This window comes from Amphiura filiformis, chromosome 3, assembly GCF_039555335.1.
Source record: "Amphiura filiformis chromosome 3, Afil_fr2py, whole genome shotgun sequence".
Taxonomy (NCBI): Eukaryota; Metazoa; Echinodermata; class Ophiuroidea; order Amphilepidida; family Amphiuridae; genus Amphiura; species Amphiura filiformis.
The window spans coordinates 13,553,699-13,580,141 of record NC_092630.1 but is presented as its reverse complement, the minus strand read 5'-3'; the positions used below and the strand labels follow the sequence as shown (position 1 = coordinate 13,580,141).

The following is a 26,443-nucleotide window of genomic DNA, read 5'->3' as shown; positions in this document are numbered from 1 at the left end:
AAGATCTTTAAAGAATTACAGCAAGGAATCTTTTATTGATAAGTTGTCTGAAACTGACTGGTCTGAAATATTGTTATGTAACGATGTTGATAGAGCTTGGTCCATGTTTTGTAACATATTCTTGAACACTCTTGACTCTGTTGCTCCTCTAAGGGAAGTTCGGATTAAACAACGCTCTGAACCATGGATGACAAGTGAGATTATTGATAACATCAGAGAAAGAGACTGTTTGCTTGCAAAATTTAATAAAAACAAACATATGTCTGAGTATTATAAAGAGTACTGTAAGTTACGTAATAAAGTCCAAAGAGAGATACGATCTGCTAAACAACAGTACATGTTGCATAAGATTGAGGCAAATAAAATGATTCTAAAAAGCTCTGGAAAAATCTCAAAGAGCTTGGGTACCAAAACAAAACAAAAGACTCTACCAATATGGTTTTAGATGTTGATGGTAAAAAGTGTTTTGAGAACAAAGAAGTTGCTAATCATTTCAACAAATTCTTTACTGGAGTTGCTGCCAAACTTGTTGGTGAGCTACCTGAGCCAAGTGGTCTTTATGATGTTAACTCCAACAGGTTCCAAAGCTATTACAGTCATATCAGGAATGGATCCTTTGATCTCCATGAGGTCAGTGAGACCTTTGTCTATGATGAGCTAACCAATCTTAACATCGATAAAAGCACTGGCTTAGATGGCTTGCCGGCTCGTTTTCTGAAAGATGCTGCAGAAGTCATTAAAACTCCAATCACTTCTATTATTAATCTCTCTATCAGGACTGAAGTGTTTCCAAGTGAAATGAAAATTGCCAAGGTCAAACCATTATATAAAAAGAAGAGCAGGTTGGAAGTAGGCAACTACAGACCTGTTAGTATTTTGTCTGTGGCCTCCAAAATTTTGGAGAAGGCAGTGTTTGTACAATTTAACAGGTATCTCACGGAAAATAACATCTTATTTAAATTTCAGTCAGGTTTTAGAGGTAAATATTCCACAGACACATGTCTTATCTATCTTCAAGATCATATCAGAAACCAAATCAGTGCTGGTCTGTTTACTGGAATGGTGCTTCTTGACATCCAGAAAGCATTCGACAGTGTTAATCACTCTATTTTATGTCAAAAGCTTACTGCTCTGGGAATGAACTCCACTAAATGGTTTGAGTCATATCTGAATTGCAGATCTCAGATTGTTAATGTTAATGGCTCAGACTCAAACTCTATGGCTTTAACATGTGGAGTTCCACAGGGGAGTATCTTGGGTCCCATTTTGTTCCTTTGTTACGTGAACGACATGCCCAACTGTGTTGATTGTATGCTCCTTCAGTATGCAGACGATAGCGCTCTTTTGGTTTCTGATAAAGATCCGTTGAAAATTGGGCAGCAGCTTAGCAAAAATCTCGAAAGCTGTAACAAATGGCTCATAGATAATAAACTTTCTCTCCACATGGGTAAAACAGAACTCATTCTTTTTGGAACAAAACGTAAATTGAAGAATTGGCAAAATTATACCATTGAGTGTGAAGGGCAAACAATTCATGCTACTCCCTCAGTCAAATACTTAGGCCTTACTATTGACCAGTGCTTGAATGGTGACGAAATGGGTCTTGGTGTCATAAAAAAAGTAAATTCTAGACTCAAATTTCTTTACAGACAGGCAAAGTTTCTTGATCAAAATATCAAGAAAATTTTATGCTCTGCTCTTGTACTTTGTTTGTTCGATTACTCTATTTCTTCTTGGCATGCTGGCACACATAAGCAGATGAGTAAAAGCCTACAAATTGCTCAAAACAAAGTTATTAGATTTATTTTAAATAAGAATTGCATGTATCATATTACAGAAGATGATTTTAAAGATCTTAATTTCCTTAACATACAAAATAGGGCTAAACAACTCAGGTTGAACCATGTTTTTGATATTTTTAATGAAGTTGGCCCAGACTATCTTAGTTCAAATTTTACCAGAGTTTCAAACGTGCACCAATACAGTACTAGAAACAGTGCTCAAAATTTTCGTGTTCCAAAATCCACTACCATCACTTCTGGCTCTTTTTATTATAATGCCATTCAGGATTGGGCCAAGTTACCAAGTGCAATCAAATCAATTTCTAATAAACCAAGTTTCAAAAAGTCTGTAAAAACTCATCTTTTTAACCAAATTTAGTTTCTAATGATTTTAATCATGTTTAAAGATTTTATTTTACTTTTAATATTCACTTGTATATATATATTTCTTTGTATGTTTTTATATGTATTTATGCCTTTTGCCCTTCTATATGTATAAAGGACCCCTTTGGAAATAAGCCTTTGGGCTTAAAGGGCTATCCTGTGATATCTCCTTGCTTTGTTTTTTGTGTATTATAATGTTATTTATCTTAATGCATTTTATATCTATTTACCTTGTATTGTTGTATGTGCAATATGGAGATACCGAATAAAATCAAATCAAATCAAATCAAATCAAATCAAATCAAAGAAGGAAACCTACATACATTTGTTATATGTTTTCAGGCCCGTACGCAGGGGGGGTGCGGGGGGTGCGACCGCACCTCCCCAAATTTGCAAAAGTATACAAAAAGTCCCAAAATTTGAGAATTTGCGAGCGTAGCGATCAAAAAAATCAGGTTTTTTACGCTTTTTTGGTCAAAAAAAGGTCCAAATTTGTGGAAGAAAGTCCACTTTTCACAAAATCGCCCCCCCTTGGGAAAAAAGTCCACTTTTTCAAAATCAGCACCCCCCCAAAAAAAAAAATCCTGCGTACGGGCCTGTATGTTTTCTATACTTCACTGAAGTCTTGACCCAAATATATGATTTTTTATGGTGATAAGACAATGGCACATGGAATTTTAGAGGGATTTTGATAGCAGTTCCATTTAAAAAAGCTGCTATCATAATGAGACTAATAAGATCTAGAAACACCCCCGAAATGCCATTTTGGGGAATTTTGCTAGCTGAATCTTTTTGATGAAAGTCAATCTTTGACAAGATATAACTTTGCTATGGAAAGTGCTATGAAAAAAAGGTTTTCAGTTTTGGCTTTGTTTACTCAAGGGCTTTAATTTGATATATATAAAATGATGCAGTTTGATGGCAAATTTGAAAGCACCTAGCATACCTACACATCGCTGAGCAGCAGCGGCATGATGACGAGACTGAAAAGTGAAAGCCACTCTTGCCACTCAGCACCACTCCAAAATCGTATTTTGTTCTCATACATGTCAGAGCGGCACCGCTCCGAGTTGACTTGAATTCAACTCTCAGCGGTGTTGCTGCGGTGGCAAAGCGGTGGAGTGCAATCATGATCAATATATCGGCCCGCCACTGGTCGATGGGCACCGCCGCTAGCATTTTTGGTTCGATTGCGCAGTGATTTAAAATCATCATCTGAGCGGCAAAGCGGCAAGCGGCAGGAAAGTATGAAACCAGCATTAAAGGGGGTACTACAACCATTGCATTTTTTTGCGTTAATTGCACAAGGAATCCATATGTACTCAGAATTTACACTTGGTGAAAGATAAAACGGTAAACATCGTCCGACTGAAAAGTGATTTTTTTATATTTTTAGTCATCCTACATGTATAGGCCTACAGCCTATGGTTTTTAAAAAAAATAACATTTTCTGCGGTAACCCTATAGCAATCAGTATCTTCAGGAGCAAAGTTTTGTTTACTTCCCCAGCATTTTGATTATTTTACATTGTGTCAATCATATATACATATATATATAGGCCTATACCTCACTGCATGTGACACTGATTCTGACATGATTTGAGATAGCTGGCATCAGCAAGGTTCCCTTGACAGCGTTAACCATCGCGTATACGTGCGCGACGTCAAGCGTGTGCATTGGACCTCGTGCAAAATAATACATGCTGGACGGCTAGCAGTACGCTTAATTTGTAAAGGGCAATTCCACACCAAAGTGGACATGAGAAAAAAAATTGAAAAATGCTTAGAACTTTGAAAAGTTCTACAAATGCTACAATGACACATTTGGTATCAGATGAAAGAGTTCAATGTGCTCTGTCATTTGAGCTATCTTACAGATAATTTAAAATATGTTTACAATGAAATTTCTTCAAACAACCTGTTTTTTTGCCAAATTTTGTGATTTTTTAAAGAAAAACTGCCTTACTTCAAGGATCCAATTTACACATCCTCATTAAGATGTTGTTACAGGTTTTTTGTACAAAATTGCTCAATGAGAGTTGAAAGTTTTACATACTGTGGTGTTTTCATGATTTTTGTATTTCTTATGTACCGGGGTATTTTATTATCCCCTAAGATTTAGTAAACTTTTTGTCCTTCCGTTACCGTCCTTCCGTTACCATGGCTAACCCACTTGTAATTATATTACCGAAACACATAATTTCAAATGAAAAGTGATATTAAGTACGGTAGCTAACACTCAAAGGATTACATTTCCCACCTTGAAAACAATGTTGCCTTACAAAATTCACATAACTTATGCAAAAGAAATTTAGGTAAAAGATCCATGTCCGTTTTACCGTCCTTCCATTACCGAGCTCATTAATATTCATATTTCATACGCTGAAAGGAATTTCTGTGAAAAAAAGATGTGGAATTTGAAGATAGCAGTATTAGTATTTAGTAATGAGAATGTTAACATTTGTTTGATATTTAATAAAGGCGTTTTTGATTCCCAAGAATGTCGTTTTAGAGTGCAAATGTCCTTCCGTTACTGTGGAATCTTTTTAAAAGGAAATCTGAATAACACTAAACAGTAAGTATATCCATCACTGGTTCAGTGGCTTGGATTGAGGATAGACTTTTTGATCAAGTTTCAGTGTCACTTGTATCATCACAATCTCTAACAGTTTTCGGTGTTTTTCATCATCGTTTCCAGATCACCGGTAGCATGGATACTTGGGTAGCTAGCTAAGTTTGCTATCATGTACAAATGTATGTCAAAATGCTGATGTCCACTTGTTCTTCATACATGAATTCAGTTCTGAATATTTTTTGTTTTAACCACTTCATTGAAGCTTACTATATTAGGCCGAGTAAAAATAAAAACATGTTTCTCGTCCGGGTTTTTAAAAAAAAGGAGGAAGAGGGGCTTTTTATTTTCTATTTTTTATTGAAAAATAGGTGTACATACCCATATATAATATATGAACACCTGTTTTACTATTAGCATATAGAATAATGCCTGAAAAAGGAGGAGGCCCTTTTTTATTTGATTGTTCTGGTAGGAAGCGTGAGGGGACGAGAAACATGTTTTATTTTTTATTCGGCCTTATACGGTAATTGATTTCACTTACCGGCAGTGTTTACTCTCTCTGGAAATTGGGTGCGCCAAATGAAACATTTTCTTCCCAAATTGGCCCAATTTTGGCCCAGTAATTCCCCAAATTCACTAATTGTAATACAGCATTACAAATTTTTGTGAGACAAAAATAATTTTCAGTGGGCCAAAATTGAGACATACGGCCTCTGAGTAAACACTGCTTACCGGTACTAATTGTTCATTTTAAAAAAATTACAAATTTTTTTAAAAAGAAAGTTACAGCCCAAATCTTAATGTTGTTCCAGCCAAGGAGTATAACTTAAACCCTTCTGTTTTGTTTTTCAGACACATTTCATGAGTTTTTGGAGGAGAACTTTGATGTCCGTGAGCACACCAATCAGGTGATGCAGAGTATGGCAATATCGGAACAGTTGTCAAAACTTGCTGAAGGGATCAACTTATTGGATAAAGAACTCCATTCACAGGTAAACGCTCAGGTGATGCAAGTAGTGTTCAAAATTTTGGTTGTCCGTTCGCCCGGGACAACCAAAACATGCACCGGACAACCGAAAATAATGCTCTAGTTGTCCGGCGGACAACCAAAGATCTACAGCCAAAAGTCACTTTTTCAGCATGTTAGTTTGCTCAAACCTGACACAAGTGATGAATTGTTAAATATTTAAGAGTAATTGTTCATAAATTGACTACACTCACTCCACTTTCTTGGTCACATGTAGTTGTTTCAGATTGTGGCAGCTTACGGACAACCTTTGGGTGACAGACCAAAACCAGAAATTACAACCTGGTTGTCCGTGGGACAACCCCTATTTTCTTAATTGGACACTGGATGCAAGTATGGCAATATCAGAATGTTCAGTATTGTCCCTAAACTTGCTGAAGGTACATCAGGAATTGCCTTTTGAGGAGAGCGAGAGCAATCGCTCTCTAATTGCTCTCCTTAAATCTGATATAGGAGAGTGATTTTTAGCTCTCCTTTGTTGACCATTCTCTACTTACATTCTATTGTAAATGCATTAAACAGCTCTCCTTGAAGGCTCCAGAAGAGCTATTTAATGCTCTTGTAAATTCTGAAAGACAGTTTTCCGGTACATGTATCAATTTATTGGATAAAGAACTCCATTCACAGGTAAATCAATGCATCAAAATATTTATAACTGCAACTTCCAGGTTTACTGAGATGGGTAACAGTCTACATGTAGTAGACTTGCATAAAAAAAACCTTGTTATATCCCATAAATGCAAAATATCTTGGTCTGGATCATTTACAATTGATCAATTTAAAATGCCCTTCATTATTTTCATGATTTGACAGAGGCATTAGCACAGGTATAATGTACAGCACCATATTTATTTATTTAAAAAAAAGAACTTCTTTTTCAGTCTTGTCCTCTTTGATCAAATCTTGAAACTGATATAGGTTGTGGCATTGCAAAAAAAAGTTATACCGGTAGTCTCAGAAGAAACGTTTATCACATATTTTCACCGCAAGAGATTTGAGAGAAAAAGGACAGGGAAAATATGGTTTTGAGCAAGGGGATGCAAAATGTTTATCCAGAAATTTTGAGTTAACTGCATTATTTTCATTGATCTTGTATTTGGACAGGTTGCAGCACACCATGAAGATCTCCTTTCGCAAGCCACTGGTATCGAGACACTTGAGGGCGTGCTACAAATGATGCATACAAGGATACAATCACTCCAGGCTGCTGTAGACAGGTACATGTGTGTTTATAATCACATTAAAGTTGAATGTGATATGAGTGGGTATAATGCAAGCTATTATTCATTTTTTTGAATTTATAATATGTGACTGTCCACGTCGAAACGCTCGTAAAGTCGGCCCCTGGTCAATTTTGGTTTCTTCCGTGTTTAGAAAATATATATCATAAGCTTTACAATGATATATCATTTGACTTCAAACGATATCAAGAAGCGGAGTTATGGCTTGTTAAACTTTGCTCCTTCAGTAAAAGGGTACATTATTTTAGTGCTACATTATTTCTTTTTTCCACATTGCTGGTATTACATATCAAATGGTCATAATTGGTGGTTACTTCAAGTCAACGAGGTTCAGAATTGTCCTCTCATTGTTGATTGTTAGTTAACCCACCACTTGAACAGGATTTGGCCAAAGCAAACAAAGACTAGAGCTATTTACTAACTCTATACATAAGTATAAGCTCTTCAACAAAGGATTAAAGATTGGCGTTTGACTGACAGTAAAATGAGAAACATGTAGGACAAACATTAGGTAAATATGAATACATCCTTTATGCACATTTTGCACTGTAACTCGAAATACAATTTTCCGACTTTACGAGCGGTTTGAGATGGATGGTCACATATGCTACATGAGATGCTACTTCAAATGTCATTTGATGTAGTCTGTATGGGGAGGAGGAATAGTTCTTGACCAGAAAGATTGAGTACCTGGTACATTGTCCTATCCCCACTGGTTCTGAAGGTTGATTCTCTCAATGACTATGCTAGATTGCCTGACACCTTCAAGAGGATTATTGTCTTCTGAGAATTGTTTTTAATTCCCTGGTAATAAAAATATTTTAAATATTGTATCTGATATCTTGGTGTAGATTAGTCATGCAGTAAATAACATATGGTAAAGTCAAATCAAATTCTAGAAACAAAAATTTGCAACTTGCATGCGACAGTTGCGTTTGGTAACTGCGACATTCATCAGGCATCTGATTGGTCATGTGACAAACAAGGTGGAAGATTTTGCAAAGTTTGGTCCCAGGTGTGTGGCAGTTGAAAGCGGAGTCCCTCTTTCTTTGTCGATGGCTGACTGCTCCACTCTCTCCCAAGTTGGGGCCAAGCTTTGCAAAATCTTCCCCATCATTTGTCATGTGACCTATCAGATGCCTGATGAAATTTGGAGTTACCATACGCAACTGTCACATGTAAGTTGCAAATTATATTTCCAGAAATCAATATAAATTTACCTTATATTGTAACTGTTGTTTACAGGATCCGCACAAAGATAGTTGATCCACATGATAAGATTTTAGCCAGGACTGGCCAGCTCAGAAGACTACAGGTGAGCTATCATTAATACCCACATGTGTGTGCAGATAAGCCCATTATGCGGGTACATCCTGTCAGTCCGAAACACTGTCAATTCAAACCCCTGTCAGTCCAAAAATCTAATTGAAAAAGATGTCACCTAGTCCTAACCCTAACTTCAATTAGATTTTCGGACTGATGGTGGTTCAGATTGACGGTGTTTCGGACTGACATGTGTGTGCAAATAAGCCCATTATGCGGGTACATCCCGTCAGTCTTTTTATTTTTTCGGGTCCCTTACGACTTGGACCCGGGGGTAACACACTCCCTTGTCAAAGGGCCTATTTAAAGGCAATAATAATATTGGTGAGATACCTTACAATGACCTAAAATAATAAAATAAAACTTTATTTCTATGCAAGAAAAAAAAAGAAAAGCGCTGTGATTTATAGTGCCCTCCACAAGCCTCAGCACACTTTACATGTTGTCACTGACCACTAAGGACCCACATCATTCCATAAACCATCAAACAGCAAGACAGGGACTTGCAGCTAAGAAGCGCACACCCTAGACATTCCACAATTGACCATCGCAGCCAGGATTGGCTCCCAGAGTTTTGTACGGGTTACAATGAGACAATTAGCAGTAAGTTCCTTGTCCAGGGGAATTTCAAGGTAACTTGAAATTTTTACACAAGAGCGTACTAACCACCGCTGGGGTTCGAACTCGCAACCACTCGCACTATAGTCAAATGCCTTATCGATTGAGCTAACTTGACTGCTTTGCAAGAAAGGCGCATGGGTGAATTAATTTGTTGATCCCTGTAGCTCCAAAGGAAGAAGGGTAAATAGGGAAGGATGTCCACAAATTTCTAAGATAATTTAAAAAGTGATCATATCGGACCAACATATTTTCTGTTACTACAGGAAGCTTGTGACCTCCTAAGAAGAATCATCCGTATTCTGTACCTCAGCAAGAGATTACAAGGACAGCTACAGGGTGGGGCAAGAGAGATCACCAAAGCAGCACAAAGTCTCAATGAATTGGGTAAGCGTGTAGTTGGTTCTCGTAAATATTTAGTAATACACTCCTGAAAGTAATTAAAGGATCAGAAAATTTCATTCAATATTTTTCAAAACAAAATTATCTTTCAAGATGTGTTATAAAGTGCCAGATGAAACAGTCATGACGAGACTTTTTACAGCGTTAAGTAGAGCATGGACAAGGACATAATATAAAAAGATATTTCGATTAGGTATAAATATGGTCAAGATCACCTGCATGAAATTTTTTTGATCCTTTAATTACTTTGAGGAGTTTATATTTCAATGATAGAATTTGACACATTGAAAGGTGAAAATTACATGGTTATTATGAAAAGAAAGAGAGCAAGGTATACCAACTTGATGTGGGGAAACAAAATACAGACTAGACAGTATGCAGAGGGGGACAAAAAAAACAAAACAAAAGTAGGCATAGAAGTAGGTAAAGTTCGATAGCCAAAAATTACCAATTCCAAGGCCCACAGAAGTGTTAAACCTGCAAAAACAACACGGATCAATAGGAATACAAAAGTGCACTGGAACAAGTGATGAAAATCACAATGCACATAAGCAGATATAGGGAACCAAACAACCAATGTAGGTACAGGCAAAGTTCGATGGCCAAAAATTGCAAATATAAAATCAAACAGCAAAAACTATATGCTGTAGTTTAAAAACAAATTCAAGTCAAAAACTGAAGGCAAGTTCAAATAGAACTCGGTAGCAAACACGACAACAAGCTCAGAGCAAAATAAGCTGTGTCTGTACTCAATATAAGTTTTCTATAGTTATTATGCTTACAGACATGTTTGTCCAAATGGGAATGCTCCTTCCCTGGTGTTTGGGTCAGAATACTTGTATTACAATGTAATTCACTTGGTAGGGCAGGATCACCACAAATGAATTTATTGTTTGCATTCCAACAATACTTGCTAGTACATATAGCATTTGTGTGGAGATGGAATAATGACGGTAACAATTTGTCCCATTTTAAGTGTACAATAATTATGATGGTGAAATTTGGTACCTATGTCTTATGTTTTAATGGAAACCAGACAACTCGCCCCAAATACAACTCGCCCCAACGCTGGACAACTGGCCCCGCAGACAACTCGCCCCAACGGACAACTCGCCCCAGCAGTAACACACTGGCCCCACATACAAACTCGCACCAGTGATAAGTGTACGCAGAGAATATCTTCTCTAGCATACGTAAAAAGGTTTTATCACTCGGCTAGGGATAGAACAATGGTATATCAACAACTACATGAACATCGTTAGGCCTAATATTGGCAAAATTTTGTGATAATTATTGCTTGAAATTTCGGTCAATATTTGACAACTTATACTTTGGCACGAACGGCAAGTCGCACATCGGCATTCAGTAACATCAGTACAATACACACACTCATCAACTCGAGTAGTAGGCCTAATTAATAAGTAGTCAATAAAAAACAACATACCAATTAATATTCTTGGGTATGGCAAGTCCAAAAGTTGCAAAATTAAGCAAAATTGACGCCAGAATTTCGATCACCCGCATGCGATCACCGTGACAGCTGACCGTACAAGCGAAACCTGTCGAATTCCACTACCCCGGCCACTACCATGACACTGAAACTGCCGTCGATATTTTCGTTTTATTGTGTGGAGGACGTACAGGAGGGCCAAGGAGGCCTACCCGATAATATAATAATGTCATGCCGAGATATACCGTAAATAATCCATCGTAAAATAGCCTACTCAAAGTATATTATATGGCAAAACAAAACATTATAAAAAATAATAATAAAACAACAACAACAAAAAAACGCTTGCGAGTTTTGTGTATTTTTATTTTACCGACTCAGTTTGAGATGTTCAAAACTTGCAATCCTATAAACATTAAATCCGAGAAGATCTTCTTTGACATAACGAAACTATATATTAAAAGTATTATTTTGTCGGTTCCGTGCTGTGCACTGACTTTCGACCCCCTTTTTGCACCGCGTGTTAGCGGCTGATTATTGCTGCCACTTACACAAAAACGCCGGGTGTGGTATGTGTTCAATCAATGGTACCGTGACTACTACACGCAAGTGCCAGAACACACCGACGCGTAACGGTACCTTGCTTGATAAGTCCCGGCCCGCGACCGCGTGCTTTACACACTGATGTACGATCGATTGCTTGACAAGTCACCAGGTCAAGTAGTAGTATGCTCTCAATTTGATTAAGACCCCGAGAATTACGGGCCGTGTTTTTTTTTGTTTGCGACGGAGGCGATCGGGAGGCAGTGCCGTGAAGAAGAAAATGCAATGATTTTGTTTGCAAAACTGGTTAAAGCCTATTATTAATACGATTTCGGTCTAATTTTAATTTGGTTATTCTTTGCCAAATATTATTATATATATAGTAGCAACTGTCAGGAAAGTTTTCTGGTCATTCTAAACTGTGGTGTTCTATAATACTAATCAATGATATAAATCTAAATTAATTATATATCTTTTATCTAAATACTACTATTTTAATTGTATAATTGTGTATTTTCTATGTATCAGATATATATGTACATTATACGAGTACATGTACTTATATTATATGAAATGTATTTTTATGATTTTGATAATTGTGGCCTATCATGAGTGTTTTGCAACTTGATAATGATTGATTTAAACACCACGGCACATCTTACGATGTGCCCTAATCCGTTTACAAAATCCATTTATTAGAAATAATAATGTGCTTCTTTTTGATTTTTGCTTCTTGGTTTGTTTGTATTTTTGTATTATTGTAAGGCGCTGTGATCGCTGTAGTTGTTAATAATAATAATAATAATCCTCTAAATATGCCAACAATTTTAAGACGGGATGTTTGAACTCGAAGATTTCAATAATGTAGGCCTATAAGTAATTAATTATCACACACTAATACAAAAGCTGGCCAGTGGCGTAGCTGCCGGAGGACAGGGGGCAAAAATTGCATATTTGGGCCCCGCCCCCTAGTGCAAGGAAAAAAGAGGGAGAAGGGGGGAGAGGGAGGAAAAAAGAAAGGAGAGGAGGGCAGGGGTGTAGCCAGCTTCTTGGTCGGGGGGGGGGGGGCAAAATAAAATTTCGGGGCACAGCTAAAAAAAATTGCAGTTACAACATGCAATTTTTGTTTTTAGAGAGACTGTACATGTCTTCGAGCTTCCCAAAAGGGCTTTATTGGGACGATGTGCGCCGTGTAGCGTGTAAAAATTTTGAATTTGACACTATTTTTGTCCATGTTCGTGTTGAAAATGGCCCTATTATGACAAAAATTGGTACTTTACACAATTTTGGCCCATGATCGGGGTGAATTTTGACGGAAAAGGGGCTCATTGCCCTTTTTCTTTAATTTCCTTTGCCCTTTGGTCAGAGGGGCACTTTTTTCTTGAATTTCTTGAATTATGACTTTATGTCGAACTTTGCTCTGTTTACCTACAAACACAACAAATTTGGCTGATTCAATTTAGGTGCAAGTTGTGACATGTGTAAACATTACAAATATGCAAAAAAAAATCAGGTTTGAAAAAAATTAACCATGCAAATTCATATTATAAGATCGTACATTATGACTTTAATTTATCCGGTAATTATATACTTTTCATGCAAGAATGGGATTTTTGATGTTAGGCACACTAAAACTTTAACAACAGTGTAACAACTATATACACCCTCCACCCCCCCCACCCCCAATTTACATAACGCACACCTTCATGAACAGTATTGAACACACGAAATCCATACTTGAGCGCGGAATTGGAAAACGTTACTTTTGCGCACATAAATCCGAATTTATGATTTCTTTCCTATTTAATACAACAACTTTCCTATATCAATCCTGATAATTAGTCCGTGATTGACAGGTAAGTTGCAGAAATTAAGAAAAACAAAATGAATCATGATAACTGTCAATCACAATTATCAAAATTGTAAAAAATACATTTATATTAGAAAAGTATGTACATGTATCTGGTATATAAAAAATAAAAAATTATATAGGCCTAATTAAAATAATAGTTTTTCAATTAATTTAGATTTATATCTTTGATTATTTTAGACACCACAGTTTAGAATGACCAAAAATCTTTCCTGGCAGTTGTCACTATAATAATATTTGACAAAAACAAAAACAAATTAAAATTAGAACAAAATCGTATTAATACTATAGGCTTTAAGTTAACCAGTTTTGCAAACAAAATCAGTGCATTTTTCTTCTTCGCGGCACTGCCTCCCGTGCCTCCGTCACAAACACAAAACACGACCCGTAGGCCTAATTCTTGGGGTATCAAATTGAGAGCAGACTACTTGACCAGGGGACTTGTCAAGCAATCGATCGTACATCAGTGTAAAAAGCACGCGGCACGGGCACGGGACTTGTCAAGCAAGGTACGCCGTCGGTGTGTTCTGGCACTTCGCGTGCTTGGCCTTGGGAGCATTGATTGAACACATATCACACCTGGCGTTTCCGTGTAAGTGGCAGCATATAATCCGCCGCTAACACGCGGTGTAAAAAGGGGGCAAAAGTCAGTGCACAGCACGGAACCCACAAATATCTCAGAAGCTGCTACTACTGGCGTTTGTTTTGCTAGATGTGCGCATTTGTCTTTGAAAAAATTATATATGAAATGAATATGAAAATATTTGTTAGTCCTTTTAATAGTTTCATAGGCCTATATCAAAGAAGATCTTCTCTGATTTAATATGTTTATAAGACTGCAGGTTTTGAAGTTTTGAACATCTCAAACTTATTTTGAGGCTTTTTTTATATTTTAAGTGAAAAAATACACAAAATTGCATAGCGTTTTTTTTTTTTTTAATTTTAATAATGATTTGTTTTGCCATATCATATTTAAATTATTACATGTTTAACACTATTATAAAAAGTATGAAGTTAACATAATTAAAAATAAGAGTGGAAAAACGTGCAAAGAACATCGTGATTCACGGCAGTTTGACCAGTGTTGTGGTAGTGGAGTTCGACAGGTTTCGCTGTACGGTGATCGCCCGGGTGATCGAAATCCTGGCGGTAATTTTGCTTAATTTTGCAACTTTTGGACTTGACATGCCCAAGAATATTAAATGATATGCTGTTTTCTATTTACTACTTAGTTAGTATTATGAAACAATTAATTACTACCGAGTGTGTGTATTCTACTCATGTTTCTGAATGCCGATTGACATGATTTATGTGCGAATTTCCGTTCGTGCGCTATCACGTATACTAACAAGTTATCAAATTTGACCAAAATTTTCAGCAATAATCACAAAATATTGCCAATTATTATGTTCATATCTAGTTGTTCTATCCCTGTGTAGCAGTTTGATAAAACCTTCTTCTAAGTTACGAATGCTAGAGAAGATATTCTCTGCGTACACTTTTCATTGGGGCGAGTTGTACGTGGGACCAGTTTGTATACGTGGGGCGAGTTGTCCGTTGGGGCGAGTTGTATTTGGGGCGAGTTGTCTGGCATTCGTTTTAATTTTGCCAACTGCAGGCATGAAAATGTTCAGCATTTTAGCAGATTTCTGCATTTTTGTTATTCAGTGTTTTTCAGTCTATTTCTGAATCAAATTCACAGAAAATGGTAAAAAAATATGGTTTTCAGTATTTTTTTTTTCAAGACCAGTTTTCAATGATAGCAATTGTTTAAATAATATTAATATTGATTTTGTATTGATAATTTGATGATGACCGTTTATGTTATTAGATTATTTATACAAAGGAGTAGACCTGAGTGGTGTGGATGTGATAGAACAAGACACATTGTTTGTGAAGAAAGCAAGGAAAGATGTTGAGAGGCAGGCTCAAAAGATGTTACAACAAGGGATGGAAACACAGGTGAGATGGGATGGGCCAGTTTCTTGAAGCACATGGCTAGTGGTCAGGCCTCCTCAGGCTGAAGCCCAATTAGTCCTGCCGGTATACCAATGCTTATCATTGTACATTATCTATAAAGAAAAGTTAATAAAATGGATCCACATTGGTATGGGTAGCCTGCTGGCTTAGGAAACCTGACCACTACTAGCCAAGCTTTGAGAAATCGGATCTTAGTGGCTCTTACTTATATTGGGCTGTTGCAGTTGAAACCTATACACCACCGTGGAAGATATGACCTTGATCTTCCACAGAAGGGAAATTGAAAAAAAAAAAATACATATTGCATATATTATCTTGTCACACTAACAAGATGAAGAAATCTAAACATAATTATTTCTTTGTGTGTTTTGTTGTTGTTGAGCAGAATCAGAGTCAAGTAGCAACATCATTACAGGTATTTCACAACCTGGGTTGTCTGAGGGAAACAGTTGACACTGTAGTAAGAGACTGTCAACAGACATTACAGAAGAATGTCAGAGATGCACTCAATGTCCATGTACTCACTCAAATACAAGGAGTTAAAGGTGAGCATTAGGAATTTTGGTTAAGAAATTACATCTCTATTGCGACTGCTATAATGGGCTGGCTACATCATATAAAAACAAGTAAACAAACAAACAAACAGAAAGAAAGAAAGCAGTTTAGTGCAAACTATAATGTATGATTTTGTTTCCTTTGCTTGATGTGTTGCAGCTGGGCCTGGACGTGCTTCCATGCCAGCACCTGGTAATACTGCAGCCTTCCGGGCAACTCTGTGGACCAATTTAGAAAAACTCATGGACCAAATCCATTCAGCATGTGGACAGGTAACTTAGATGCTTTATTCAATTACCATGCTGTACTGAACTTAACTGTGCTATATATATTACATTTCACTATACAATAATATTTTGCAGATTTTGCTAAACCGTCCAGTGCGTATTATTTTCCACAAGGTCCTATGCACACGCATGACGTCAAAGCACATGGTTACCACATAAAAGGAACCTTACGACAGATTATATTTGACCCTTGCATAGTTCCGCCATATGCAAGGACAGCCTCGATCTAGCAACATACACAAATGGAAATTGAATCTGTCATATAATATTGTGTAAAGTTACATAATTCTCCCTTGCATGGCTGAACAGTGCAATGGTTGAATACTGTGTTGAACTAATTGATATCATATCAAGTAACATCAGGAAAGTTCAAAATGTTTTGAGATATACCGTAATGTATTAACCATTAGCAAATTTATTCTTTTGTCACACTTACTTGTCTGGTTTTACTAATAAGCAAGAAATGTTGACATGAAGATAATAATTTAGGGTGCACGCAGGATTGTTTCAGCGGGTAATTTTTAAACTTTACTTTCACTATAACTTTTAAAATAATAAAGACAAGTATATAGAAAAGTAAACATTTTTGGAAAAGAAATGATGAAAGGAATTCAACTGTATACTCGAAATTGGACAAAATTACAAATATTTGAAAAACTGCCAATCATCATTTTCCTTTCTAAAATGTATACTTTCATATACTTGCTTTTATTACTTTAAAAGTTACAGTGAAAGTAAAAAGTGTCTGCCAAATGCAACACTGTTGCATCCTGAATTGGTTAACTCATCTTCTTCAAGCCCAATATAATTCTAAGTGATGATGAATTTTTAAACCTTACATCTTGTATGGGCATTTTGTGTACCACTTACAAATATTAATTCATTTCTTGGTAATTGAAATACATGAGAAAGTAATAGTATGGCTTATGAATTACCAATGTCCTAAATTGCAAGCATCTTTTTCCAATATCCTTCAAAACATTCAGAAATAATCTTTCAAAATTTACTTCCATTCATGATTCTGATTGTAAATTTACATTATAGGCCTATTGTTTTGAATATATCTTGTATGTTGTATGTGCTATACTTTTGTTTTGCATGTCACCATCATTCTGGGGTACTGATCTAGACTTTATATGTGTTCCTTTTTATTGAATAAAAGTGTTGTAAGATTGATTGATAATATTATTCATATGTATTTTGGACACCAGGTGCAGCATTTACAGAAAGTATTAGCCAAAAAGAGGGATCCAGTCACACATGTATGCTTCATGGAGGAGTTGTCAAAGGTACGAATTTGGAGTATTTTTGACATAACACAGAATGCAAACATCAACACATTTTAATTGAAGTTTGCCAGACACATAGTAAAATAATCCAGAGGGACATTGTTGTCTCCATGAGTGACAAGCAAACATGGTGCAGTCGGTTCTCTATCTCATTGAATGTACCATACTAAATACAGCCAAATTAAAAAAGTCGCCACTAGTTCCAGCCCTCGAATTAACCCACGGCACCGACGGCATATTGCCGTGGGTGCCCACCCCCATTGCCGCAATGCCCTCAAAATATGTCCTTTACCGATGGCAGTCACTTGCCGTGCCCCTAAATGAAGTTGCCGTGGGTGCCCTAGCCGGCCAGCCCTATCCCTTCATTATAAAATCATTAACAAGTACTGGTTAAATCCCCGCAAAATTGTGGAAAATTAAATCGAAAATCTTGAACACGATCGCTATTTTGAGCATCGTAACCCAGCTATCAATCACAGTATACACAATAGTTTGTTGTGAATTAATATTCATTACCCGTACGTAAGCTTACATATTCAGCCAATCACATCGGCTTTTATACATTATCTGGTTGCTAGAAATCTGACATTCTGATTTCATTTTCTCGATTGGTCAGAGAAATACCTCCAACGTACTATCGACCAATCAGAAACGCTGTTAGTAACTAAGACTCCTCGACCTCGTGTTGTGAACAAAATCTGAGCGCTGGGCAAATCAATTGTTCTCTCGATTATCAAACATTGACTTCCCATTGCAAACCGATGGCGATACTCTTCCGGTCTCGCCTTTATCTTGTACATGTGAGCCCATCTCTAGATATGTTTTGCACGAAATAGTTTTTATCCCGGTAATTTTATCAATATTATTACCAAAGTTACAGCTGTTTCATCGCTGTTTCGAGTCAGTTTTTTAAGCAATCAGGTTAGTTTTAGTGTAAAGTTGAGAGTCGAATTTTACTTTGGTGTCGAATTCAGCTGACGGTAATGCATCTATTCGCTTTTGAAAAATTGCCTTGGTGCCCTTCTCAAATTTTCAACAGTTGCCTTGCTGCCCTTTTGACATATTACAAATTGCCGTGCTGCCTTGCCTTTTCAGTGAAAATCCACGGCAATTATCAACTTGCCCTAAAAAAGTTGCCGTGCCCCTTCAGATCCTTAATTCGAGGGCTGACTAGTTCTATCCCCATTTAATCAAAAGTCTGATGAGTTTATGGCAAAATAATTTATATAATAATTTTCTATACACCTTTCCAAATTTGATATCAAAAGTTTAATAATCGTGAGCATAAGAACCGTTGTTTGGAAATTCATGCAATTTTTAAAATGACAAATTACGAATTGACCACGCAAAAGCCAATGCAGGGTATCAGCTTATTATGTGGCCCGAAGCAACCCGTACAAACGGATAAGCCCAACTGCTGCAGGTACTGACTGTACTGGTTTTTATTTCTGTTAGGATGGTCATGGAGGCATCATGAGGATATTTTGGGATGCAACAACACAAACATTAAAGAAAGAGTTATCTGAAGCAGCACACTGTAAGTAAATCCACTGTAATTGGGTTATTCCAGTTGAAATCCATACACCCCCTATGAATGACTTGACCTTAATCTCCCACACAGGGGGCATAGATTTTAAAATGGAGTCACCTGTTTAGGTAACCCCATTTGAATGAAATCTACACCCCTTGTGTGGAAGATTGTCATGTCTTCCATAGGGGATGTATGGATTTCAAATGGAATAGCCCAATGCTCTGACATTCTTTTGATCCAATGGAAACTTGAGATATTATCATCATTTCTCAACTTATACAGTATTCAAGAGCATTGTTTGTAGGAGTGTGGTCGGATCTGGGAAGGAGGTGTTGAGACGGCATGGGATTAACTAACATTAATCCCGGGCGCGTGCTGCTCGATCGCCGGTCTCCCTGGGAGGGGCTTTCCTCTCTTCCGGTTCAGCCTTTGGCTCACCGTAGAGCAGTGGGTGCCATCACTATGTTCCATCGAATTTTCTACGGGAATGCCCCTGAATTACTATGCCAACTACTTCCGGACCAGCTCCAGACTGACCCTCGCCTTCACCGCTCGGTTAGATCTCACGACCTTGCAATTCAAATTCCAAGATCTGGCCTTGTTAGTCATGAGCGGTCTTTCATTCCATCTACAGCCCGCACATGGAATGCACTCCCGCCTCACATTCCTGGAATTGTGAAACAGAACAGCTTCAAAAAGGAGGTTAATAGCTATCTAGGCGCTAACCCATCAGCTTTATCATAACGATAACAGCTGTTAATGCCTTGATATGTCTTGACATAAAAAATATAAAAAAAATTGTTGCTGAAATCCACACTTCCCTATTATACTTGGTCAAAAAGTTGTTACAATGCACATTTTGTATGTATTTGTATTTTTGCCTATACCTCAATTGTCTCCTTAGACCTAGTTGGATTGATCAGGACATAAATGAATAATGATTTTCTTATGCAGCATCAACATTCATCAGACAAGCTTTTGAAGGAGAATATCCAAAACTGCTTCGATTGTATAATGAACTGTGGAAGAGACTAGAACAGTTTGCCACTACCATGTCAACAGTTACTATGGAAACACAACCAGAACCAGGCACACCAAATGAAGAGATAAGGGAAAGCAAAGATGACTACAAGTAAGATTGCAATTTGAGACAAATTTGTGAAACTTTTCTTGTTTATCATTTGTTGTTGTTGTTGTTGTTGTTGTTGTTGTTGTTGTTGTTGTTGTTGTTGTTGTTGTTGTTGTTGTTGTTGTTGTTGTTGGTGTTGGTGGTGTTGTTGTTATTGTTTGTTTGTGTAATGTTTGTTTGTAATCCACTTGGGAATAACACTAATACATCTTCTGAAGAGACAAGTGAAAAATAAGAGAAGAATAAACAAACATTTGTTCACCTAAAGGTCTAGATGACAATTGCTTTGCAAGTAATTGAAGGAAATATTGGTCATAATGAAACAAACAAAAAGTAAAATAAAGAAACTGAGAAATAAAAACTGATAATATATTATGTTGGAAGAGTTATAATTTATGTGTATGTCAAGATAGTGGTTCTTGATTGACATGGATGTAAGTCATTGTTTTGTCTCTCTCTCTGTCTTTGTTCAGTCCAGAAAAAGCTTTGAAAGCATCATTGAAGGCATTTGAGACGGCATATCTATCAAGGTCTCAGTCACGTCTCTTTGATCCTATTAATTTGGTGTTTCCAAGTGGAGCAACCAGTCCTCCATCCGATGAAGAGATTGAAAGCATAGCCAAAACCATTTCAAGGTGAGTGAAGTGCAGTTGTGAGTAGAGTTTTGTTATGTATATTTTTAGTTTACATTTTACGGAATATTCCTCACATATTTTCACACAGATTAAGCCGTTTCTTGGCCAAAATTTATTGATTTTGATTGGTAAATTTTCGCAAAAAATTCAGAACATTTTCAAAATATGTTTGCAAATACATTTTGAAAATCTTTGAATAAGTTCATCAGGACTGTTAGATATCAAATATTGGTAAATTGTGCTTTAAAAGTCCACTAGTTTACTCATCTTTTTAGATGTTTCATCTTCCGATCTTCGATACAAAGAACTACACCCTCTGGAGATGAGAGTAGGAGTGTTGCTGGTTCATCGCATTACTGATGAAGTCTTCCGATCGGAAGATGAAATGTCTACAAAAGTAAAGTAGTAAACTAGTGGACTTGTAAGGCACTATTTACCAATATACATTTTGAAAATGTTTTGAAAATTAAAATTTTTGCCTGATTTTTCAAGCTTAAGGTCATATTTTAGCCTAAAAAATAAATCCTGACTGACCAACCCTACTTGCAATATCTGTGCGCCTGTAAAACAGGTTTTTTGTTGCCTTATGGGGTAATTTGTCAGAATACATGGAGTGTGTTTTTAGATTAAATTAGATAAGCTGACATGACTAGGATTTGCTACTTGATTGATTGATGATTGATTGATTGATTCTTTATTATAGTGAGCTGAATGTAGCCAGTGTAGACCGTAATCTAAGCATTGTAGTGTCGCGTAATGTAGCGAAAACAACAACACTATACACAGCCAAGAGTGAACAACTTGTGAGTATAGTTAACTTATTTATAATCATGGTATACCTTTAAGTATCAGTGAGAATTGCATAAGTTTGAGGTCAAATGTCACAATCGGTAAAAACTCTTTTTGTTACACTTGTTCTAGCTTTGTCTTTTGTTTCTTCTTACACAACAGTTGTCCACGGATGGTGAAGCTAGTCAAGTGATCGGACCACCAACCAATGGCCAAACCAGGAATGCTGCTGTAGTCAATTCACTCTATCACTTCCATCAAGCTGTATGTAGGGTAGTGGAGGAACAGGCAACCTTTCCTGAACAGGCTATACAGGTCATACAAAATGCTCTACAGGTCAGTGGAAGCAAATAAAGGGGGAGTCATAGTGTTGTACATTTAAGTGGGCTTTGTGTAATCATGATGGACACCACTTAATATGCATATTAATTACTGACTTACTAATATTTCAGAATGCTTCAGGCTTGGGTCTCGATTGGTTCTCTATAGCCCATGCTGGAAAGAGAGTGATTGATGCATCAATAATAATAATAATAATGTGAATTTCTAATGCGCACATCTCCACCAAATCAATGGCGCTCAAGACGCGATACAATGATTATCTTACACTACATAATAAAAATTTATTTTCATTACAACTTAATCTACACATGAACAACAATCAATAGGTGAACAAAAATATATATTGTGATGCACATTAGTAAAATGCTTCTTTCATTAAATGAGTTTTTAAAGAACTTTTAAACTGCTAAAGATGTACTTAATTTAATGTGGGTTGGCAGAGTATTCCAGAGACGTGGTGAAGCAATTGAAAAGCCCTGTCCCCCATGAATGTTTTAAACGGGTTCGCAGAGAAGATGCCCAGTTATAAACTTCTTGCAATTAAAGGGTATATGATATTAAGCAATCGCTCTAGGAGTGTAGTGTGTTTCTGATGATGTCACTTCTGTTGTTGATTGGCAAAATGACTGGCGATATATCTATTTGATAAAAGTCACTAGCATACACAAGCGTCAAGTTGCAAGCCAGTTGACTTCAAAGCAACTCCGACGCTTGCAGCAATTGTAAGCTGCTGGTGATTGTAAAAACGCCACTAGTGTTTGATCACTGGTGATTTTTGAATGTGGCTGCTAATATGATATACGCTTTAGTCAAGTTTGGATTCAGAACTTCTTTGCAGAATGGCCAAAAGTATGTTATACATTAAATCATAAATTGAGATAGATAAAAGTAGTTTTCCAAGTAAGTGTTGGATACGTGCCGTTAGACATAGGCCAATAAAATAAACGCCTAACGGCACGTATCCAACACTTTGGAAAACTACTTTTATCATTTACTTTGCATGCTGATGTAGCAACCTTGTCTTCATAAATTGAGATAGAAGTTTGAATTAAAAGAAATTTCGTAGCCGTGAAATTGCATGTTCCATGGATGTCCTATTCATGACACCATTTTTTCCCTTTGTCACAGAATGCTGTTGCACTGATGGGTAATGCTATTAAACCACTGTTGATGTCTGTGTCAGATTCCATAGAAGCAATTATACTCACCATGCATGATGAAGACTTCAAAGGGTAAGGCAATCAATTTGATTACATTAAAAAGCATATAACTATTTTCTACCTCATTCCACATTTAGCACTATCTTTCTAATTCCATCCATTGGGTATGGACTGATGGGATTTAAATTCATGTTGTCAATATCGAGGGTTCAGAACCAGAAAGGCGTAACCCACTATGACCATCTCTCACAAAATGGGCATAAATTTGGGTCTTTGCTTTGGTCTTCAAAAATCAATAATTCCTCCACAATGTCTTTTGTTTTCTATTGAATTTTGTCATGATTAATGGACTGTATCTTCTATAGTGCCCTGGCGACTTTATGCTCATTTTGTGGGAGCAGGTGATTGTGAGTTGAGGCTTTCTGACTCTCAACCTCGATATATAAAAGGGAGCTGGCTGACTCAGATTGTCTGCTGTTGTTTTTTTAATTTTTTAATTTTTTTTGTGATTATTGTAATTTGTTGATAATTGTTTTTCTCATAATAAAAATCTAATAAACATTGAAAGACAAAAAAAAAAAAAAGAGATATATATTGTGGGCAATTTGAATGAAAATGTACCTTTTGCAATGCAGCTTTTCAAACAAGGTGCAAGTTTGCCAAAATGTATTGATCAAAATGGCATTTCCACTTTCACTTGAGATCTCATTATATTACAGTCCAACATAGTTACAACCCCTTTAGGAAAAAGTATAGTATGCTAATTTACGTTGTTAGGCAGGAAAACCTCCTAAATGTGCTTGTGGCTCTTGAACATGTTTAAAGCAAAACTTCCTATGTAACCTGTTGGAAGTTTTGTTTTAAACATGTTCATGGGCCCCAAGCATATAGGAGGTTTTTCCTGATCAACAACGTAACACTATGCTGGTTATACATGCATTGGGTTATTCCAGTTGAAATACATACACCCCTATGGAAGTCATGACAATAATCTCCCACACAGGGAGTGTGAATTTCAAATGAGGTTTTATTTGAATGCGATGCTGGTTTCATACTTTCTGCCTTCATCATGCTCCTTGTACTTTTCTGCAAGCGGAGCGGCACACAGCTGAGCAGCAGTGGCATGACTATGAAAGCCAATGTTGCCGCTCAGCACTGCTCCAAAATCGTATTTTGATCTCATATGTCAGAGCGGCACCGCTTAAAGTTGACTTGAATTCAACTCCCAGCGGTGCTGCCGCGGCGGCAAAGCAATGAAGTGATCGATATATTGGCTTGCCGCTTCAAAGCGGCAGGAAAGTATGAAACCAAGATAACATTTGAAATCCACACCCTTCAGGGGTATATGGATTTCAATTGAATTTCAAACTGGGATAGCCCATAGCTCACTAGCATACATGTACACTAATAATTATGACACAATAACTGTGTTGATTAAATCTTTACTACTCTCTGTAGACCAGCATTGGGACCTCAAGGTAAAGACTTCCCTAGTGCACCATGCTCTCTCTACATGAAGGAACTACAGGGGTTTATAGCAAGAGTACAGGCAGATTATCTATCTCAATTCCAGTGTACAGACTTTATTATAGATAGGTAATGTATGTTTTTTGATGGAAATAAATTTGATTGATTGAAGTTTATTGATGGAAAGAATGTGTTATAAACACCTGCATATGAGGACACACACATGAGAAATGTCTGTAACTGTGGACTCACAGGAACTGTGGATGACAGGTGTATCTATGTAGATCAACAACAGCATTTAAAAGTATTATAAGCAGTGGCGGCATCATGAATTTCTTTTCAGGGGGCATTGGGGGAAAAAAAGTGAATTTCTGGGGTATGGGGGGGGGGGAATCACCGAATTTTGCATCAAATTGCTGCAAAAAGTTACAGTTTTCGTAATTTGGGGGGTTTTAAGGCTGAAAGTGGGCGATGCATCATTTTGTTTCATTTTGTTCCATTGTCCTTTTTATAGCATACATCCCATTGCATGTCAAGCCATAGAGCAGTTTGTCAGACATGCGAGTCTACTTAGACCACTCGGTGAAGGAGGAAAGATGAAATTAGCTGCTGATTTTGCACAGGTGAGTTATAACTGATGTTACCATGGTATACCAGAAGACAGAGATAAAAAGACTAGTTCGCGTCTCAACTTCTGACAACTAGACAGAAAATGCCGTAGTGCGCAGGTTGGCAACCAATCACGGTGCATCTTTGCCCTGACGCCAGACACGATTTAGTTTGTTTTATCTCTGTCTTTCATTATAATGTGTAGTCACTATTTGCAGTGGAGGTACTTTTCTTTTCATATTTTGATAAAGACAGCATTATACATTATCAAAGCAGGTGTGTCAATGGTACATGTATAAAGTAACCTTGTAATTCATACATACAGTCACTTCAGCAAACTTTAAGACAGAATGCTTCATAACTATGCATGGTAAGGCTTGTAACAAATCTGAAATACTTGAAATTATAATCATCATACTTTCTGTTACATTTTGTGAAACATATAATTCATCAAATTTAAGGGAAAGTGCCTAAATATTTCATATCCACATCTCATTCTTTATCAGATGGAGCTGGCTGTAGCACCACTCTGCAGACGAGTCTCGGACTTGGGTAAACCATACAAACTATTATGTGCCTTCAGACCGCTGTTATTCCAGACATCCGAACACATAGCCAAGGCACCAGCATTAGGGGACATCATTCCACATTCGACAGCTCTACATTTCTTGTTTGCAAGGGCTCCAGCTGAGCTTATGTCACCGCATGAGGTGAGTGAATTATTCCCTTTGTCAGAATCCTTTGGCACATGGTTTTGCCAATTTAGTGTAATGGGCTGTTCCAGTTGAAATTCATACACCCCCTGAAGATGTGACCTTAATCTTCCACACGGGGGTGGGTGGTGTAGATTTGTAATGGAGTCACCCATGCAAGTAACTCGATTTGAAATTCTTACTCCATGTGTATGGAAGATGAAAGTCATGTCTTCCAGAGGGGTGTGGATTATAACTGGAATAGCCTGTTCCATTAATATGGATAAGGCCCTGATTATGCTAATTCATGCCTTCTCAACTAGTTTATTTGAAGTGCCAACTGGTACATTATAGTGATCATGAAGTGCCAATATGTCAAGGGAAGACTTTGTGAGGTAGCGCTTGTGCAAAGTGGGTAAGGTAGAATGGTGCTTTATCGGGGGTCGCTTCTGGATTTTAAGGATTTTTGAAGGACCAGATTGGGTATTTTTACCTCTTTTTGTTCAGATATATGTGAAAAAATTATTAAAATTACTGTGCGTCACTTCAACTGACTCCAAGCGCCACAAATGGCGAGCGCGCCGCCAGTTGAGAGGGCCGTTGCTAATTGAATCACATCCTGATAGTCATGCAGCATTGTGTTAAACTGGCATGAGCTGGTTGTTTTCAAGCTATAAACAGGCACAGTAGTTAGCATGTGCAAAAGACTTGGAACTGTATCAGTTACCTCTACTGCAGACATGGTGAGATGGTGATTGCTGGATT

General features: G+C 37.1%; 1 protein-coding gene and 1 long non-coding RNA gene across 2 annotated transcripts in view; one reads left to right on the top strand and one right to left on the bottom strand.

Annotated features, from left to right (window-relative positions):
* LOC140148067 (uncharacterized) overlaps window positions 1-26,443 on the bottom strand; it is a 467,679-nt gene that overhangs the window by 22,808 nt on the left and 418,428 nt on the right. The window lies entirely within an intron of this gene.
* LOC140148063 (conserved oligomeric Golgi complex subunit 5-like) overlaps window positions 1-26,443 on the top strand; it is a 34,749-nt gene that overhangs the window by 5,380 nt on the left and 2,926 nt on the right. Inside the window, exons 2-18 of the mRNA XM_072169914.1 lie at window positions 5,592-5,731; window positions 6,871-6,983; window positions 8,253-8,322; window positions 9,215-9,335; window positions 15,045-15,175; window positions 15,579-15,738; window positions 15,908-16,020; window positions 17,247-17,324; window positions 18,780-18,861; window positions 19,810-19,987; window positions 20,458-20,619; window positions 21,323-21,422; window positions 21,571-21,744; window positions 22,879-22,982; window positions 24,369-24,506; window positions 24,892-25,000; window positions 25,493-25,696. Of these exons, the coding sequence (XP_072026015.1) occupies window positions 5,592-5,731; window positions 6,871-6,983; window positions 8,253-8,322; window positions 9,215-9,335; window positions 15,045-15,175; window positions 15,579-15,738; window positions 15,908-16,020; window positions 17,247-17,324; window positions 18,780-18,861; window positions 19,810-19,987; window positions 20,458-20,619; window positions 21,323-21,422; window positions 21,571-21,744; window positions 22,879-22,982; window positions 24,369-24,506; window positions 24,892-25,000; window positions 25,493-25,696 (2,177 nt within the window). The remainder of the gene's footprint in view (window positions 1-5,591; window positions 5,732-6,870; window positions 6,984-8,252; window positions 8,323-9,214; window positions 9,336-15,044; window positions 15,176-15,578; window positions 15,739-15,907; window positions 16,021-17,246; window positions 17,325-18,779; window positions 18,862-19,809; window positions 19,988-20,457; window positions 20,620-21,322; window positions 21,423-21,570; window positions 21,745-22,878; window positions 22,983-24,368; window positions 24,507-24,891; window positions 25,001-25,492; window positions 25,697-26,443) is intronic.